At 56.7% G+C, this 18,461-nt stretch overlaps 8 protein-coding genes across 8 annotated transcripts; 6 read left to right on the top strand and 2 right to left on the bottom strand.

The window, feature by feature from the left end:
* Positions 1–16: 16 nt before the first annotated feature.
* Positions 17–2,323, top strand: PFLUO_LOCUS8487 (uncharacterized protein; the record flags this gene model as incomplete). The annotated part of the gene is given in 5 exon segments (XM_073786227.1): positions 17–136; positions 155–310; positions 357–437; positions 490–1,327; positions 1,380–2,323. The coding sequence occupies 5 exon segments, from the start codon at positions 17–19 to the stop codon at positions 2,321–2,323; spliced, it is 2,139 nt and encodes a 712-aa protein (XP_073642503.1).
* A 376-nt stretch (positions 2,324–2,699) lies between these two features.
* Positions 2,700–4,096, top strand: PFLUO_LOCUS8486 (DNA damage-inducible protein 1; the record flags this gene model as incomplete). Its single annotated transcript, XM_073786226.1, has 2 exons — positions 2,700–3,363; positions 3,423–4,096. 2 exons carry the CDS (start codon positions 2,700–2,702, stop codon positions 4,094–4,096), a joined length of 1,338 nt encoding a protein of 445 aa, XP_073642502.1.
* A 113-nt stretch (positions 4,097–4,209) lies between these two features.
* Positions 4,210–4,707, bottom strand: PFLUO_LOCUS8485 (uncharacterized protein; the record flags this gene model as incomplete). Its single annotated transcript, XM_073786225.1, has 3 exons — positions 4,210–4,280; positions 4,334–4,486; positions 4,545–4,707. The coding sequence occupies 3 exons, from the start codon at positions 4,705–4,707 to the stop codon at positions 4,210–4,212; spliced, it is 387 nt and encodes a 128-aa protein (XP_073642501.1).
* A 1,000-nt stretch (positions 4,708–5,707) lies between these two features.
* On the top strand, positions 5,708–6,882 carry PFLUO_LOCUS8484 (uncharacterized protein; the record flags this gene model as incomplete). Its single annotated transcript, XM_073786224.1, has 2 exons — positions 5,708–6,722; positions 6,770–6,882. The coding sequence occupies 2 exons, from the start codon at positions 5,708–5,710 to the stop codon at positions 6,880–6,882; spliced, it is 1,128 nt and encodes a 375-aa protein (XP_073642500.1).
* A 331-nt stretch (positions 6,883–7,213) lies between these two features.
* Positions 7,214–11,479, bottom strand: PFLUO_LOCUS8483 (uncharacterized protein; the record flags this gene model as incomplete). Its single annotated transcript, XM_073786223.1, has 4 exons — positions 7,214–7,825; positions 7,883–8,652; positions 8,704–11,163; positions 11,218–11,479. The coding sequence occupies 4 exons, from the start codon at positions 11,477–11,479 to the stop codon at positions 7,214–7,216; spliced, it is 4,104 nt and encodes a 1,367-aa protein (XP_073642499.1).
* Positions 11,480–11,773: 294 nt separating this feature from the next.
* Positions 11,774–12,377, top strand: PFLUO_LOCUS8482 (uncharacterized protein; the record flags this gene model as incomplete). Its single annotated transcript, XM_073786220.1, has 2 exons — positions 11,774–11,910; positions 11,975–12,377. 2 exons carry the CDS (start codon positions 11,774–11,776, stop codon positions 12,375–12,377), a joined length of 540 nt encoding a protein of 179 aa, XP_073642498.1.
* Positions 12,378–13,456: 1,079 nt separating this feature from the next.
* PFLUO_LOCUS8481 (uncharacterized protein) lies at positions 13,457–14,191 on the top strand (the record flags this gene model as incomplete). Its single annotated transcript, XM_073786219.1, has 2 exons — positions 13,457–14,000; positions 14,073–14,191. The coding sequence occupies 2 exons, from the start codon at positions 13,457–13,459 to the stop codon at positions 14,189–14,191; spliced, it is 663 nt and encodes a 220-aa protein (XP_073642497.1).
* Positions 14,192–14,878: 687 nt separating this feature from the next.
* PFLUO_LOCUS8480 (Nuclear import receptor) lies at positions 14,879–18,060 on the top strand (the record flags this gene model as incomplete). Its single annotated transcript, XM_073786218.1, has 6 exons — positions 14,879–15,007; positions 15,066–15,158; positions 15,213–15,485; positions 15,538–15,628; positions 15,682–17,388; positions 17,441–18,060. 6 exons carry the CDS (start codon positions 14,879–14,881, stop codon positions 18,058–18,060), a joined length of 2,913 nt encoding a protein of 970 aa, XP_073642496.1.
* Between the last annotated feature and the right edge of the window lie 401 nt (positions 18,061–18,461).

Raw genomic sequence — 18,461 nt, 5'->3', positions numbered from 1 at the left:
TGGAAATTGGTCGACGATGACGCTCAAAGAGTTGAACAGTCACGGCCAAAATGGCCTCCACGTCTTGATCGTGGGTGCTGGAATTGGCGGACTGGTCGCTGCAATTGCACTACGACAGCAGGGTCACCGTGTGGAGGTAAGTTACCCCTGTCAGACAAACGAGGTTGTAACTGATCGGGAGCAGCTATTTGAACGTTCGCGCTTTGCCAACGAAATCGGGGCCGCCATCCACCTGTCACCGAATTGCAATGGAGTTCTGCAACGACTGGGCATTGACGCAACGAAGTTTGGGGCTGTTGAGACCGAGATGGTCCGTTGCCTCACCTGCCATGGTTTCTTAGGTCTAGTACTGATAGATACAGCTGCGCGAATACACACCGGCCGGCGAGACAGTCCATATCACCATGATCAAAGAACATGCGACAATGTGGAGACATGTAAGGATGACTGGTCCATCACCGCAAGAAAGAAGACTAACCGTCTTTACAGCGCTGGCTCCTCGTTCACCGGGCCAATTTCCACGAAGGGCTGAAGACCGCCGCCCTGGCGGAGGGACGTGGCCAGCCGGCTCAACTGCACACATCCAGCAAGGTCGTGGATATCGACCCTCATGGAGCGACCGTCACTCTAGACAATGGCGAGGTCATTGAGAGTGATGTGGTGCTCGGCGCCGATGGGGTCCACTCTCTGGCTCGATCTAAGCTCGCGCAACCAAGCCCGATCACGCCCTTCAGCTCAGGCCAGAATGCGTTCCGCTTCCTCATTAGCCGCCAGGAAGCCCTGGATGACCCCGAAACCAAGAGTATTGCGGAGGACTTTGGGTCGGTAGATATGTGGGATGCGGACGATCGCCGGGTGGTCATCTACCCGTGCTCGCATAACCAGTTGCTGAATTTTGTCTGCATCCATCCCGATTCCATGACACATATTGATGCCAGTGGGGACTCGTACAATCAACAGATTGGTAAGGATGCATTGCTGGAGGTGTTCAAGGATTTTAATCCGCAGGTCCGCAAACTGCTGAAAAAGGCCGACCCACAGACTCTCAAGCTGTGGCCGCTGCTCGACATGAACACTCTACCGACTTGGGTGGAAGACCGGTTGGCCGTTCTTGGAGACGCGGCACATCCCTTCCTGCCCTATCGCGGCTCCGGGGGTGCCATGGCCGTTGAGGACGCTGTGTCACTGGCCATGATGCTGCCGGCGGGAGTCGAGCGTCACGAGGTGCCCGAGCGACTGCAGGTTTATGAACAGGCCCGGCACCAGCGGGCCACGACCATTCAAGAGATGACCAGAGAGTCCAGTAAGATCCTGGATCTCGGCCGAGGTAAGATCCCCATGCATTCCGGGGAACTGGCCGCTGACAACCTCGTTCACAGCCTTGCAGATGATCACCTACATCTATGGTCACGATGAGTTCGACCACTCGGCCCAGGTGCTGCGCAAGTATCTGTGGGCCAAAAACCCCGATGTCTACTGGCGCCAGCCCATCGTGTTTGGACCCATGCCCGGCCCACGCCAGGACGTTTGGGGACGAAACCGCGCGGTCCCGTCTCTCCAATCTACATTTACCACGGCGTCGCTTAAGTTCAAGACCAGCCGCACGCTGCTACAGAATCTGTTCCCGTCGGACGCGTACAGCTTCATTTCGCCAAGCACCGTTGCGCGGGCCAGTTTCTCGCAGACCACGCTCAGTGGGATGGACTGGTTGGGTGGTGGCGGATATCGGCACCTGGGGCTGTACATCCACGGCGTCCAGTACACCAAGGCCAACGGGGAGGTGCTCAAGGGCACGTACATGCCCATTCTGTTCGAGAACCTGGCAGACCCCATTGTTTCAGGCCGCGAGGAGCTAGGGATGCCGAAGCTATACACGGCGATTGACGTGCACCAGCGCAAGGGTTCCTACCGTGTGCAGACCAGCTGGCAGGGGGCGGTCTGGGGGCATCTCGAGCTGGAGGACCTGCAAGAAGAAGGCCCGGGAAGCGATCAGGGCACAATTGGCGGGGAGGCGGACGATGGCATTCTTGTCCACCGGTACATGCCCCAGGTTGGGCGGGAGTCCAAGGGGAAGCCCGAGGCCGAGTACCCAGTGTTTGTGCCGCACGCCAAAGAGTCCAAAGTCGTGCCCTCGCGCGTCACGCGACTCCGGCGGACGAAGAAAGCCAAAGTCGAAATTGACGGGCTGGACTGGGATGCGTTGCCGACGCTGCATCATGTCATTAGTCGGCTGGGTGAGATCCCCATGGACGAGATTGTGGACGCCAAGGTGGTCGAGGGTGAGGGAGTACCGGATGTGTCGAGTGCGGTACGCATTGAGTGAAAGTCTGTACTTAGATTGGTAAAAGTCACGGAAGAATAATCATCATCATGATGTTGTTGTTATTGTACTTCTGTCCATGGTGCTAACCCTAAGCGGTGTCGGCCGCCTTGCTACTGCTGCTGCCTCAGGGATCTAGACCGATGACGACAAGGGGCGGATTCGTCGCAGTGCAGTAGTAGATGATGGTTAGTAGTTAGTGAATTAGTAGTGAGGGTTAAAAATAGTCTTAGTCCATGAGGAGGATGTAAGGAGGATGTCTTTAAGAACTGGGACGTGTTTGTGTTCCCTTCTTCCGCCTTTCTCGCCCACGACACATCGGATTCCTTCTCCCTTCCTCTCATCACTCCCTCTCCCTCCCCTCCTGCGCCGATCATGTATGTTCCCGCGCTCCGTCAGCACGACGGTTTGGTTAATCTCCTCCAGGCGTATCACCGTCAGTGTCATCCGCCCGGAGCAGGCCGACTCCGACATCATCAACCTCGAAGTCGGCGGGGACATGACCGTCGCGCTGCTCAAGGCCATCGTCGAGAGCGATACCGCCATCCCGCCCGCCGCCCAGCAGATCGTCTACAACAACCAGCTCCTCGGCAACCCCGAACAGACCCTTGACCAGGTGGGCATCGCTGAAGGTGACATGCTCGGCGTCCATGTCACCCTCCGCGGTCCCACGCCCGCCGCGGCACCCAGCACCGGCGCGGGCGGCCCTAGTGCCGCCCCGCGTCAGAACTTCCCTCCCCGTTCCGGCATGCCAGACCCGGAGACCATCCGTCTACACATCCTGGGAGATCCACGCGTACGGGAGGCCGTCCGCAGACAAAACCCGGAGTTAGCGGAGGCGGCCGACAACGCTCAGCGGTTCCGTGAGGTGCTAGTCGGGCAGCAGCAGCGGGAAGCCCAGCTCGATGCCGAGAAGGAGGCTCGCATTGCCATGTTGAATGCCGATCCGTTTAACCCGGAGAATCAACGCGAGATCGAGGAGCTCATCCGTCAGGAAGCGGTGACGGAAAACCTGCACAACGCCATGGAACACCACCCGGAGTGTACGTATTGTTTTGTTTACTCTCGTCTCCCTGCCCGTGCTAATTTGTTCTGCCTACAGCCTTTGGCCGTGTGACGATGCTCTACATTCCGGTCGAAGTCAACGGCCACCGCCTCAATGCCTTTGTCGATTCCGGTGCCCAGGTGACCATCATGTCGCCCGAGTGCGCCGTTGCCTGCAACATCATGCGTCTGGTGGACCGGCGGTACGGAGGCATTGCCAAAGGCGTCGGCACGGCCCCGATTCTGGGGCGGGTGCATTCCGCCCAGATCAAGATCGGCGAAATGTTTCTGCCTTGTTCGTTCACGGTCATGGAGGGCAAACAGATTGACTTGCTACTCGGTCTCGATATGCTCCGGCGGCACCAAGCGTGCATCGACCTGAAGCGCGGGGCGCTGGTCATCCAGGATCAGGCGGTGCCGTTCCTAGGTGAGGCTGACCTTCCCAAAAGTCTGACCGAGGAGTTTGAGGACGAGCCCACGGTGAAGGGGGCAGACGGTGCCGAGGTGGGCGCACGCACGGGGGCCGTCACCCACCAAGCGGGCGAGAATGAATCCTCCTCGTCCTCCTCGGCCGCAGCCCCCAAGATTAACATTCGGCCCGCGCCGGCATCCCGCTGGCCCGCGGACTCGATCACCAAGATTACGGAGCTGGGCTTCACGCGCGAGCAGGCTGTGCGGGCATTGGACGCGGCCAATGGGAACTTGGATGGTGCCATTGGATTTTTGATCTAGGCGAGCTCTGCATCTACTTTCCGGCGTTGGTGGGGTGTGATTTTTTTGTCTTTTCCTTTCCCAGCGATGATCAATGCACTCGATATGACTGTGTACTATCAACCATGGCTATTTTATTCGTCCTTGACCTTGGGCATGAGCTGCCTACGTAACCGGGTCCCCATATCCAGGGCCATGATCGCACCTGCCCGTGGTTAGATAACTGGAAGATGGATGAGTGGAAGGCAATGGGCCTACCCAATGCCACATAGGGGCCGTATAGCGTGGTGATCTGCCGCTTTTCGGCCACGGACCGATCCGGCCAGGCCCACACGTCGGCCAGACAAGTCAGGGAGGTGACGAAGGCCTGGACACCGAAGACAAGCAGATGCACGGGCACCATCGGATGGTCTAACAGGGGTCAGTTACCGGGCCCGATGGCATCATCGGGACAGGGGGGCCGACATACTGCGCAGGAGTCCGCGGATGGACCACAGACTCAGGGGAACATGATAGAGCAGCTCCATCCAGATGAAGACAGTGAACCAGGTGGGCGCGGGTTCCTCGAAGAACTTGTCCCGGTAGCTGGATATGTAGAACTCGCGCAGTTGCAGCGAGATGCCCGTCCGCATGGATGCGGGCTGCAGCGGCACGGTGTCGATCACTGGGCTGGGTTAGTTTGGGGACTGGAGGGATGTCCAGCAGAGGGAGACGGACAGAAGATGATGGGGACATGGATGACGAAGAAGACTAGGTAGGTCAGGTCAGCCTTGCGATGGAGGATGGTCATCGTCCCGGAATCCTCCAGAGGGAGGGAGTTCACCGAGGGAATCACGGCCTCACCTCGAGGATTGTTGTGGTCATCACCTGACCGCCCCGCCGTTCGGGGCGATCCAGCATAATTGCTTTTTCGGAGCTTCAACTATCTTTAAGCTTACCAGAACTCTCGAGACACGTCATGGTACACCGCAATCCATGAATGAACTCATTAATATCCGTCGGGAAAAATGATTGGAGCCGATCAGCGCACCCTGCATCCCCGTGGGTGCGACGTGTTAAAAGGAATACGGACTGGTCTTTCCCAACTGTCCACGGACTCCGACACAGACCGCATGTTGGACAAGCCAATGGCCGGCCAAACCCTAACCAACCCCCTGCCGTGTCATCCCCATCCAGATGCACGGATCAGTCCAGATAATTGGATTGCCATACCGTCTGCATCTGCCTTATCGCCCTGCTGCACGAAGCTGTAGCTCGGGGAATTGGCCCGGCAGAAGCACAGAAGAATATGCCGCAGAAAGTTCGGTCCAGAAGAAGAAGGTAAAAACCAGACGGAAAAATAATGAGAAAAAACAGAGTGTCGGAACACGTCGGAATTCCAGGATTGGAGGACGCTGACCGCTTGTCTTCCTTCCACTAATATTTTCCCCTGCTGCAACCATGTCCACACGCCATGGGGGCCTCGGAGATGAAGAAGGACCTTTGGGGGGAGGAATTAAGCGAAAAGCCCGTGCTGTCTGTGTAAGATGTGCCACCCGGGGGAGGTGTGGGTGTGAGAGATATATAAACGCGGGTCTCTCTACCTTTGCTTTTGCCGGGCCACTCTTTTCGGAATCCTCTCTTCCACTGACAATGCCTTCCTCTGCTCCGGTGCGGCGGCCCAAGCTGCAGGCTTCCAATGGTTGCAAGACCGAAGTGCCAATCAGCTACGACATCAACATCCCCTATGTCGACGTGGACCAGCAATCGAAGATCAAAACCAATTACCCGCAGTATCTGCCGTCGTGGGATCCCATCTGGTTTGATCCACTGCCACCCTTCGAATATGAAGACCCGGCGCTGCGCGTACAGGACCGCACCAAACCCAACCTGCTTCGGCCGGGCGTCACCGTCAACCACATCCAGCCCAGCCTGGGCAGTGTGGTGGAAGGAGTGCAGCTCAGCCAGCTGTCCGACACCGCCAAAGATGAACTAGCCCTCCTGATAGCGGAGCGCAAGGTGCTCGCCTTCCCCGCGCAAGACCTCATCGACGCCGGCCCCGAGGCCCAAGAGCAATTCATGCGCCACTTCGGCAAACCCAATTACCAGCCCGTGTCGGGAAGTATGAAAGGCCACCCAGCCTTTCATATCATCCACCGGGACGGCAACCGCGAGGAAATCGCGCGATTTCTGGAGCAGCGCACGACCACGACGCTGTGGCACCAAGACGTCAGTTACGAAATCCAACCACCGGGCTACGTCATGCTTGGCCTGTTGGACGGTCCCCAAGTCGGCGGGGATACCGTCTTTGCCGCGACAGACATGGCCTACAAGCGGCTGTCACCGACCCTGCGCGGGTTTCTCGACACGCTGTCGGCGATGCACTCCTCGGCCAAGATGATCAGTCACACGCGACTGACGGGGGGATTGGTGCGCAAGGACCCGGTTAACACAGAGCATCCGCTGGTGCGCGTGCATCCCGTGACGGGGGAGAGGTGTCTGTTCTTGAATGGCGAGTTCATCACCCGGATCCAGGGGATGAAGGAGCCAGAGTCGAAGTGGATGCTGGATTTCCTGATGCAACATATGATGACGGGCCATGATTTCCAAGCTCGCGTGCGCTGGCAGCCGCGGACAATTGTTTTGTTCGATAATCGGTCCACGCTGCGTATGTTCCCCCTGTTCTCATTGTGTATCATTAGCTGACGAACCCAGATTCCGCCATCGTAGACTACCTGGACGAGGAGCACGGCGCCCAATCGCGGCATATCTTCCGCCTCGGTGCCCTGGCCGAGAAGCCGGTTCCCGTGTACGAGGAATTCGACTGATTGGTTGATACTCTTTGCCCGCTCGTGAAAGGTGTTTCGGGGTCTTTCTATTCCATGTTCATAGTTTTATAGATGTTTCTTTTTTTCTCTTCTGGGTTTCTACAAGAATCTCTGCTACGGTGAACAAAACCATTTCCACAAATCCGTTTCCCAATATCTAGATTAGAGGGATATCAGCAACGCAGTCCCTTTTCCCTAAAGCAGGACGCCGTGATGACGCAGTAGAGTTACATGACATGACCCAGAACGTGAAATAAAAAACATCGCAAAAGAAAAAACAAGAAAATTTAAACCCCTTAAGAAGCCCAATATACGTGTAGCGCATGGATCATCATCGCAGGAGTTCATCGATCCTCGACCGCAGTGTGTGTGCCATCTCCAGTTGCTCTGGGGTGATGCCACCGCCCTGCTGCAGTAGCAACAAAGTCTCCGATACGCGCTCCGCCACAACATCCGAACCAAACACCATACCACCTAACCGAACAGTCTCGTGGAACCAATTATCAAGCAGATACAGGAGATCGTGCGCGATGTAGCGGCGGTTCGAGCCGTGGAAGGGAGCTTCGTCGGTGTAGTACATGGCCTCCAACACGGCATAGAGGGATTCGTGCGCCACGCCCAGATCGAGGAACAGATCGACGACCCAAGTGGCGGGGCCAACGTGGCGCTGGTACTCGAGCGCATACCGCTCCAGCATCGGTAGGAGTTCGCGCACGGGGAACACCGTCTCGGACATGCGCAGCCGGCTCCCTAAGCTACGCACCTTGTCGATCACCGCCTCAAATGGTTGTGGGGATCCACGCTCTACGGTGGTAGAGTGCAGATCTTGGATCAGGTGTTGCCAGGTTGCTTTGATGTCGGCGGCGTTCCGGTAATCGGCCTGGAAGAAAATCTGCAGGCAGATGTCATAATAGCTGGCCGAATCGGCGTATTGGTTGAAGAGCTGTGACTGTGGTTAGCTGGGTGTTACGGAAGATGAGGGGTGCGGGATTGAACGAACGGTGCTGATATCCATGACAGGTCCATCAACATCCCGGAGAACCTCGGCCTTACGCTCTGGAGCGATCCGGTCATCGTCTTTCAGCCGTTGCAGAAGATCGTCCTGGATGTTGGCCACGTCAATCAGGTTGGAAATCTCATGGAGCAGACGCTGTCGCGACTGTCGGCCGACATCTGGTGTGAAGGTGGAAGCATTGGCACGGGAACGTCCCAGATACTCAATGCGCCGACTGAGCGGCAGAGTGAAAGCGCTCCTCGCAAGCTGGAACTGCACCTTGGCCGCCTCAAAAAAGCGTTGCGACTGGGCATAGTAGCGCCAGAGCAAATCCGCGTGGGAGATGTCGTCGGTCGATTTGCGTTCGAGGTAAGTGACAACAAACGGGGACGGAGTTTGCAGCAAGCGGTCACTCTGTCCCTGCTCCAGATACCAATCGTACAAGCTGGTTAGAAAGACTTCGTCGGTCGAGTCAGCAATCACGCCGTAGGCCTCGTTCTGGCGCTTGGCAATGATGGTCATCTGGCCATCGATGAAACCGGGATCTTTGGATGCCAATTGGTCGACAGCGATGACAACCTTGAAGATCAGATCGTAGCATTGCTTGCGGAAATAGAAGTAGTCCTTGCGGGGATCCTGGAGGCTAGTGAGTGGGTGGGCGGCCTGAATTTGGAAAGGGATGGGTACTTGATCGGGACGTCCGTCCATAATCCATGAGAGCGCGAGGTTGGCTTTATCGGAACGGAGGGCGACGTTGAGGGACAGTTGGATGGCACCTGCAAGATATCAGTATGTCAAAGGAACAGAAACTCCAAAACCAAAATTACCTGCAAAGAATTGGTTGTTGATGTAGTTGTCCATCGCTGATACCAGGTAGTCCATGGGAAGTGACTCCGCTACCTGTTGGAACAGCTGCAGACTTTCATTCAACAGATTTCGACCCAGTTCGGAGTTGGCACCGGCCTCAGTCGCCCGTTTCAGCAGTTCTTGTGCCCGGAAGATCACCACATCCTCAGCGCTACAGAAGCTGCCGCATCGGCGGCGCAGGGCATCGGCCACCGTCTCGACGTTGGAGCCTTTGGCGATGTTACGGTTCACAATCCCTTTCACCAACTCCTTGGCAATGTCATGACCCTTGCTGGTGCTGAACAGTTCCTCAAAGGTCAGCTTCAAGAAGCGTTGCTTTGACTCATCCGGCAGCGTCGCCACGATTTCCTCGACCCGCTCGTCGAACAGAACCAACACAAAGGAAATGCCTTCGATGGTATGCGAAACCAGCTGAACGAGAGAGTGTAGCGCGCGGTGCTCCGCCTGCAATGCTGTCTCCTCCTGTTTGGTTGATACTCGTGCAAGCGCCTCCGGTCCACTGAGCCCCTCAATGAAACTTCGGTTGGTCTTGAAGAATTCTTGCAGTGATGACAGATCGCGCTGGACCATCTGCAGCTTTGACGCAGCCACAGAAGCAGAAACGGTCAACGCCCCATTAGGTGCGTTGCCAACCTTGGCGATCTCCTTCTTCCAGATCGAGCGCAACAGGCGAGAAATATACAGAGCAATGCCGTGGTGCCGGGGAGACGGCACCACAGCATCAATAGCAGACGTCGAGCTGTCCGCCACAGCGTTCTCGTTGACAGTAGGCCGGCCACCATAGTCAATGAAAACCTTGCGAGCAAATTGCAGGACATCGGGATCGTTAATGGGCGTCAGTCTTTGGTCCGAAGAGATCTCCACCCCTTGACCACAGGCCACCGCCAAGGCTGTAGCCAGGGTCTCACTCCGGCCATAGGTTCGGATGAAATTCTTGACTTCGCCCTCGAGGCCTTCATCGGTGGTACCACCGCCGCGCACCAACGCGGCAAAGATGTCCACGAGGCGCCGCCGCCGAATAACGTGAATGCCGGTGTTGGTGAGGATGGCAACTTCGGCGGCAGGGTGATCAAACTGGATGGCCAGCTCATTCCCAAACCCTCCGGAAGTAGTGGCCGGAAGAGCGGAACACAGTCCGACATCCTCTGCCCGGCCTCCGAGGTTCAGCCAGATGGCGGACTCGGCGGCTTTGCCGGAGAGAACATTCTCCTGGGAGCGCGCGATCCGGCCCGAGTCCGGCGAGGAAATGAAAAGGGTATCAGCTTTTTGGGTGGCGTCCTTGCAGGTAAAACAAAAGAAATAGCCGGGTGGGTATCGCGCGGCCATCCGCGTGGGGGAGAGTGAATGGATCGGGAATTTGGAGGTGACCGCTGGCTGGAAACGCGCCTGGCCGGGAAGCGCCATGTCCGCATTGTTATCGATCGGTGGCGTCTTCACATGCTGCGCCTGCATGCTGGTGGGCGCGTTGGCACCATTGGGCGCCGGGGACCAACTGTAGGATCCAGTAGCACTGAGATAGATGCGATATCCGGTGGCCGTGGTTGCGACCAGGTGATAGCGCGATGCCTCGGCGGCGGGAACGGGGCTGATGGACACGATTTTGACTTTCGGGTTGAGCGTCTCGTTGGATGCGATAATGTGCCCAATATTCGAGTAGATATCCAGCGCTTGCTTGGTGATGGCCAGCGACAGCGTTCCGTCTGGTTTCATATGGAACACCCGAATAGTCGATGCCGACGACAGCGTGTACAGGAGTTTTCGGCTGTCATCAATCACCATTTGCTCCACATGCTCGTTGGCCCTCTGAGCCAAATTGGTCAAGCTCAGCGAGGGAGTGAACGCCACAAGACGCGAGCTGGTGTGGTTGACCTTGGCACACCGGCCCTGGAACCATCGCTCCTCTTGCTGATATGTAAACTCGTATACGTCGTTGTCGGATGAACCACCAAAGAAAATCCGTCCGGTGGAATCCGACGAGGCAAAAACATGGATATCCAGCCCCCGAATCGACACCGACATTCCGGTCTGGAACAAGGAGACCTGTCGGGTCCCGCTGGGCGTCGTCTCACAGCCCATCCCCAGCAAAATCACCTCAGCCGTCGTCGACACCACGAGCAAATGAGTGATGGCCGGCAAAAACACTCCGGCCCGCGGCTTAGCCAACTTGACGGAGTTGATGCTGTTGGGCTGGTCCTCAAACCCGACTAGCTGCGGGTTTGGATGTGTGAAGTCCCAGAGGTAGAGCGCGTTGTCAATGGCCACCCACGCGTGATTCAGCTCGGCAAAGAGACCCATGCTCGTCGATACCTGTGCGCGATTGTACTGGTCGAAGATCTGGTCGGGAATATTGTACATTTTGACCTTTTGGAAGGGAGCCCAGGACTGGGACGTAGGGATATCATATTCGGACGAGAAGCCCTCTGCAGCATGTTAGTGTCTGCCACTTTTCCGCTCAGAAGGAATTGGCGACCTACGTGACAGATAGTTGTCCAGGTCGGGGTAGCGCGATTCTTGAAACAGGGTGTCATTGACCGTCTGGGCACCGCGCTCCTCGGTGCTCAATGTCTGGTTCTTGGACCTGGAGGCCGCCGGGGGCAGTTTCGGCAGCGGCATTGCCGGCGAGGCCGCTGCGGGCTTCGCAAACAGAGCATTCTGTGTCGGGGCCGGAGCTGGGGTCTGCAAGTAGGCACCCGGGAGAGCTTTCTGCGGCGTTTGAGGGAGTGTGGGATACGACATGGTGAGCCGCTCGCGACGCTGAAGAAGAGGGAGGGACGCGCAGCTCCCAGGCGAGATGAGAGAAAGAGAGAGTGGCAGGAGCTAGATCAAGGATGCCGACTCAGCTCTCTCGAGGAAGGTGGGTGGGTTGAGAGGGAGCGAGAAGGTGTCGAGAAGAGGAAAGAAGCAGCCGGTTCAGAAGGCGGAAACAGCAACAAACCCCGTGCACAGACCACCGTCTTCACTTCCCATCCTATTCATTGCAACTATTCGACCTAACGATTGACTCTTGACATCCATTGGGATTCACATACAATGCTCGCCCTTCGTCGACTCCCCGCCCGAGGTCTGTCTGGTTTGCGCTGGTCCTCCACGGGCCCGACCCTGCCGCCCTTGATGAGCCAGCTGAGAACGGACCTGAAAACTGCCATGCGCGCCAAGGACACCACAAGGTACATATATCCGTTCTGTTACACTGGCTAGCAATGGACGGACGGACTGACTGATCACAAAAAGGCTCAATGTGGTGCGCGCTCTCATCTCCGAGACCAACAATTCCGCCAAAACTACTTCGCCCATCCAGACCGACCTGCAGCTCTTGTCGCTGGTCCGAAAACGCATCGCCGCCGCGCGAGACGCCGCCCAGCAATTCGCCGCCGCGGACCGTCCCGACTTGAAGGAACAAGAAGAGGCGCAGGTGGCTGTCCTGGAGGAGTATGCCAGTCAAGTCCAAACAATGGACACGACCGAAATCCAGGCCGTGATTGCCCGGGAGATCACGACCCTCAAAGAAGCTGGCCAGAAGCTCCAGGTGGGCCTCCTCCTCAAGTCTCTGTTTGCATCCGGTGGTGCCCTGGATGGCAAGCCCGCCGATCGGGGAGAGGTCGCCAAGCTGGCCAAGGAGGCCCTCGCGGCGTGAGTGACTGCTACCAAGCAGATGATATGGGTATATATGTATAGTGTACGATAGGAACGAAAGAAGAAAGAAATGAGATTCTCATTATCACGGGCCACTCTGGCGCAAATCACGAACAAAAGAAAGCCACGCCCCCCACGGAAGTCATCCACACGCCTAACCACCACCACCGATCCGGGTTGATCAGTTCCTCTTTGACGATCCGATGCAGGCCTGCCTCCGACCGGTCCCGCTTGCCATGGCGGCCCGTCGGAGTCGGGTTCAAGATGGTGGTAGGCAGCATCTTGGGCGGCCGATAGGCCAGGTACATCGGGTGAAGGATGAGGCCATCCGCTCGGGTCAGGTCGAGTCTTTGGATGTGGTGGTATTTGTCGACGGACACCGAGAAGCCCTGATGCGGTTAGAGCAATCTTCTTTGATCAGAGGTCGGGCCTACCTTGAAATGCTCGGTACTGTTGTATCGCGTGTAGCTGCCAACGCTCTTTCGGCACGGCTCCGAGAAGAGCTGGCGGCCATCGACGGCGATGGGAATCAAGGTCAGCGAGCCATCGGCAGTCAGAACATAGGATCCATGCTGCCATTGCATGAGCCCCGTGGGACAGGACGGGTCGCCGGCTGGGGGAGGATTAGAATCTGTCGGTATATATGGTCCATAACTATACACTCACGGTTGGCTAGGGCACGGTAGTAGGCTTCCTCATAATGCCCGTTCGCGTCGAAGGAGTAGGAGATTCCGGTCAGATTGGGCTCCAGTAGTCGGTCATTGAGCGGATCGTAGAATCCCTGCATGCGTTAGCTGGATTCTGGTCTTTCTGTTGTAGGGATACTCAACTGGACCCGTCAGGACATCGCGCGACTTGGTGGACCAGGTACCAACCAGCTCATCAACAGAAACCGCACCGGCCGCGGCACACAAGAGAGACCAAATAAACAACATCCTGACAACTGTGACGCTGAACAGAATGGGCGACTCCGGCCTATATGAAGGAATCCCTTGGTTGGGGTGGAGCCACAACAAGCATGCCATAGTTAACCCTAATCGGATCGGAATGTCAACCACCCTTCTTCATCGTCACCTCGCCATGGCCCTCCGATCCGCCAAACGCGACCTGCGCAAGAGTATGCGCCAGGTCCTCGGCCAGATCTCATCCCCTGCGATCGCACAACAATCGCGCGTGGCCACCCAGCGGTTCTTGTCGTTGGCCGAGTACCAGAATGCCCGCAGCATCGCCGTGTATCTGTCGATGCCCGCTGGGGAACTGTCCACCACGGGCATTGTCCACGACGCCCTCCAGCGCGGCAAGCAGGTCTACATTCCCTACATCCACTCGGTTCATTCTACATCGGTAATGGACATGCTCTCCCTCACATCACTAGCCGAGTTGGAGGTCCTACAGCCCGATCCGTGGGGTATTCCGTCCTTGTCCCCCGCGCAGGTCGCCGGCCGACCCGACTGCTTCGCAACCGCTGCTACGGGACTCGATCTCATCGTCATGCCGGGCATGGCCTTCGATCAGGGATTCCGACGACTCGGGCATGGCAAAGGATATTATGATCATTTTCTAACGCGGTATTCCCAATGGAATCAGAAGACAAGCCAGACCCCCCAGAAGATGCCATTCCTCGGTACGAGCAAAATTCCTTTTTGGTGCACCAAAAAAAACCCCCCGACACACACTGAACTCCGTGCAATTCTAGTTGCCCTGTCTCTCCAGGAGCAGATGATGACCGCCGACCCAATCCCCGTGGGCGAGCATGACTGGCTGGTGGATGCGATAGTGGTGGGCGATGGGCGGTATCTCACTCGGAGCGGATGATAGATCGTAACAGAAATAAAACACAATATCAAACGGCTTGGATCAGGGAGACATTGTCGCCCTTGAGCAGGATCTGGCCTGTTTGCGCACTTGCGTTAGCGGCGATTCTTGGTGACAGGAGAGACTTGAACCTACCGAGCGGCCTCCGCTTCTCCTCCTCACTTTTGGTCGGCAGGCGCACCTCGACCGCATCGTCAATGACCAGGTTCATGAACTCATCAAAGCCCTAAATAGCACAGTTCGTTAGCATCCAATCGGTCGGAAAAGTGGCAGGCCCATGTACCCTGATCTTGCCCTCGATCCGGAAAGCCAGCTGCTCGTACAGCCAGATAGACACCGTGCTGCGCTTCTGCAGCAGGCTGAAGATGAAGTGGATGGGCGCCAATAATGTCTTGCGACCAGCCATGATGAGGAATTGGTGGTGTATGAGGTGGTGTTAATTCAAAAGCAAAAGCAGCAAAAAGCGGAAGGAGAGAGAGAGAGAGAGAGAGAGAGAGAGATTCTCATCCCGTGATCTGGTACGGTAAGTACGGCCAATACGATACAGCCATCCATAATCCATCCCACCTTTCCACAACTCTTTGCCTCCGACTAATCCAATACCCCTCCTTCCCCTTTCCAACTCCCTCCTTTTCGTTTAGTGAATTCCCATGCTGCGCCTGGTCTAAGTCTTCTCATCAATTCAACATGGCCAGCAAGGAAGGCGCCGCACAGGCCTTCGCCCCGGTCCTGGCCGCCGTCGCAACCATGCAGGGCAATGTGCCGAGATCTGAGAAGACCCAGGCTCATGAATTTTTGGAGAAGTTCCAGAAATCAGTACGTCTCTCAACTTCATGATCAACCAGCTCCCGAGCTAATCAACGCATCCCGCTAGATCGAAGCCTGGTCTACGACACACGCGCTATTACAATCCCCCGATGTTCCCGTCGAAGCCAAACTGTTCGCGGCCACCACGCTCAAGGGAAAGGTATTATGAAATATTTGATGCGACAGATAATGGATCAGGGACTGACCATCGCAGATTGTCTTTGACTTGGACCAACTCCCCCCAGATTCAGTCGTGGCATTGCGGGATTCGGTGCTCGGTCTACTGGTCGCGTTTGCGCCGGGCCCGCGGCCCATTCAAACCCAGCTCTGTGTGTGCCTGGTAAGCTTGGCCATTCAAATGGTGGAGTGGAAGGATGTGTTGGCCACAGTCGGATCCGCATTGGGCAGCAGTGCGGGGGACTGCGTGCTAGAGTTTTTGAAGATCCTCCCGGAGGAAGTGACCGAGGGCCGCAAAATCAATCTGACCGTAAGTTACCGTTCCTGGGCTTGATGAGGCTGCTTTTGCTAACGGGGAATAGGAGGACGAGCTGATCGTGCGGACCAAGGAGCTGCTGGAAGACAATGCGGACCAAGTCATGCATCTGATGATCCAATATGCTCAATCGTCGCGTACGTGTTCTCCCCTGAGGGGGGGTTGATGAATGCTAATTCGCCGCTTATAGAAACGGCGGCAACCAATCCTCGTCTTCTGGACTGCATTACCTCGTGGCTGCGAGAGATCCCCGCCGCCAAAATCGTCGACTCACCTCTGATGGACGTAATTCTCAAGGCATTGGACAATGACGTGTCCTTCGACGCCGGCGTGGACTGCGTGTGCACGCTCTACCGGGATACCCGCGACAACGACGAATCCCTCCCAGTCATCCAAGCGCTGTATCCACGACTGATGGCCCTCCGCCCCAAGATCGCCGAGACAGCCGAATCCGAAGATTTGGAGGCGTTCAAGGGAGTGACAAGGATGTTTGCCGAGGCCGGTGAGGCATGGGTGGTGCTTATTGCTCGCCTCCCGTCCGATTTCCGGGGCTTGGTGGAAGCGGTCCTGGAATGTTGTGCGCGAGACTGGGAGCGCGATGCGATCTCCCAGACCTTTATCTTCTGGTACGAGCTCAAGCAATACATCACGCTAGACCGATACACAGATTCGCGGCTCAACTTCCAAGACATTTTCTCCCAGCTGGTGGATATCATGGTCAAGCATTTGGAATACCCGAGCCCCGAAGAGGGCGAAACTGACTTGTTTGGGGGTGATCGCGAGCAGGAAGAAAAGTTTCGGTTGTTCCGCCACTCGATGGGCGATGTTCTCAAGGATTGCTGTTCGGTCGTGGGGGTATCAGAGTGCCTGGGCAAGATCTACCAGTTGATCCAACAGTGGGTGGGCAAGTATGCATCGCAGGCCAGCAACGAGCACGTCCCGCATTGGCAGGAGCTCGAGGCCCCTCTGTTTGGGCTGCGGGCCATGGGCCGCATGGTCGACCCGGAAGAAGCCACGGTGCTGGGACAGCTGATCCCGCTCATCGTCCAGATCCCGGATCAGGAGAAGATTCGCTTCCAAGCCATCATGGCTCTAGCGCGTTACACGGAGTGGACGGCACTGCACCCCGAGACTTTGGAGGCACAGCTCAACTATGTCATTTCGGCCTTCCACCATTCTTCCGCGGAAGTTGTGCAGGCGGCCGCCTTAGCCTTCAAGTTCCTGGGGACAGACTGTCAGAAACTGCTCGGCGGACATATCACTCAGCTTCACTCGTTCTTCGAGTCCGTGCTGGATAAGCTGAAGGCTTCCAGCCAGGAAGAAGTGACCGAGGGAGTGGCTGCCGTGGTATCGGTCCAGCCATTGGACAAGATCTACGACTCGTTCAAAATGTTCTGCGACCCGATCATGCAGCGCATCATGAACCTGGCTAACAACGCGTCGGACGAAGATGGCCAGCGGGCTGTGGCCGATCACCTCCAGCTGATTACCATCTTCGTGCAAGTGGTGACACCTATTGTCGCACTCGGAGAAGAGAACCCGGCCGTGAAGTACTGCGGGGAGATTCTGCCGATTATGACGACGATTGCCATGAACTTCACGACATCTACTCCCATCTTGGAGCGCGTGTGCCGGTGCTGGCGCTACATGATCATCTCCTACCGAACGGCCATGATCCCTCTCCTGCCAACTCTCGCTCAGAGCATCGCCAGCGGCTTTGAGGGTTCGCGCGAGGGCTGTTTCCTGTGGGCTACCGATGCGGTGGTGCGTGAGTTCTCGGAAGGAGCCGAGTACGTGGACCAAGCCACGAGCGATGCCGTCTACCAATTCTACGAGCAGCAGGCACTTGCCTTCCTCCGTATCTTGAACGACTTGCCCCCGGAGAATTTGCCTGATGGTATGTTATCTTTTCTCGTATTTTTGGGCTCATACTGACTGTTTCTTTCTAGTGATTGAGGATTTCTTCCGTCTGTCGAGCGATGCCGTCCGCTATTACCCAAAGAAATGCATCAGCTCCTCCCTTGCCATTCCTATCTTCACCGCGGGTGTCAGTGCGCTCACCCTCCAACAGGTAGAGCCACTGATCGCCACGCTTCACTACTACCGGGATCTGTTCAGCTTCGCGTTCGACAAACCCACTGTCTCTGAATTCACCAGTCCTGAAGGCAAACCCTACTCTAACCCGCCCGAGATCCGGGAAGCTGTCAAGCAGCTCCTGGTGTCGCAGGGCCTGGGTTTGGCTCAGCGTGTGCTCACAGGCATGATGTTCACGTTCCCCGGCGACTGCTTCCCCGATGCGTCGGGCATCATGATGACTCTGTTCGAGCTGCTGCCGCAGGAAACCGGCTCATGGCTCCAGAGCACGCTGCAGATGCTGCCCGCCGGCTCCATCAAAGCCGGCGAGGCTGAGCGACTCCTCAAAAACGTCTCCGACAAGGTGCAGGCCGGCGAGACGCGCAAGATCCGAGCTCTGCTGCAGGATTTCACCAACTCGTACCGCCGCCGCAATGTGGCGCCGCGGGATGGCCTGGGCCGGTTGGAGGCGACCCGCTTCCGATTCAGCGGATAATTTTCCTATTATCCCTTCTGAAACTACATGTACATTTTTTTCTTATTGCTACGATGAGCGCCTCGTCATTTAGGGACCCGGCCCGGAAACCCGGAGCATTTGCACACCAGGTGTTTGTCCTTATTCTTCCATGCGCCATGTGGTACGAACGGTACGATCAAGAAGAAAGCCGTTGCCCGCCGAGGTGGACGGGGGTATGGAGGGACACGTTGGACGTGTCACTAGGGAATCGAGAGACTACACCTAGTAGGAGGTACCTAGGTATGAATAGACATATACCATTTCACCCATCGGTCATGAAGTTATAGATCAGTCCCAGATGTCCCTTATAGATGCGATTCGTGATGCCTCAGGCATCAATCTCACTCCCCGCCTCCGCACTCTCTGGCTCCTTCCGTCAC

This window comes from Penicillium psychrofluorescens (genome assembly GCF_964197705.1).
Source record: "Penicillium psychrofluorescens genome assembly, chromosome: 5".
Classification (NCBI taxonomy): Eukaryota; Fungi; Ascomycota; class Eurotiomycetes; order Eurotiales; family Aspergillaceae; genus Penicillium; species Penicillium psychrofluorescens.
This window is presented reverse-complemented; position numbering and strand designations above follow the sequence as displayed.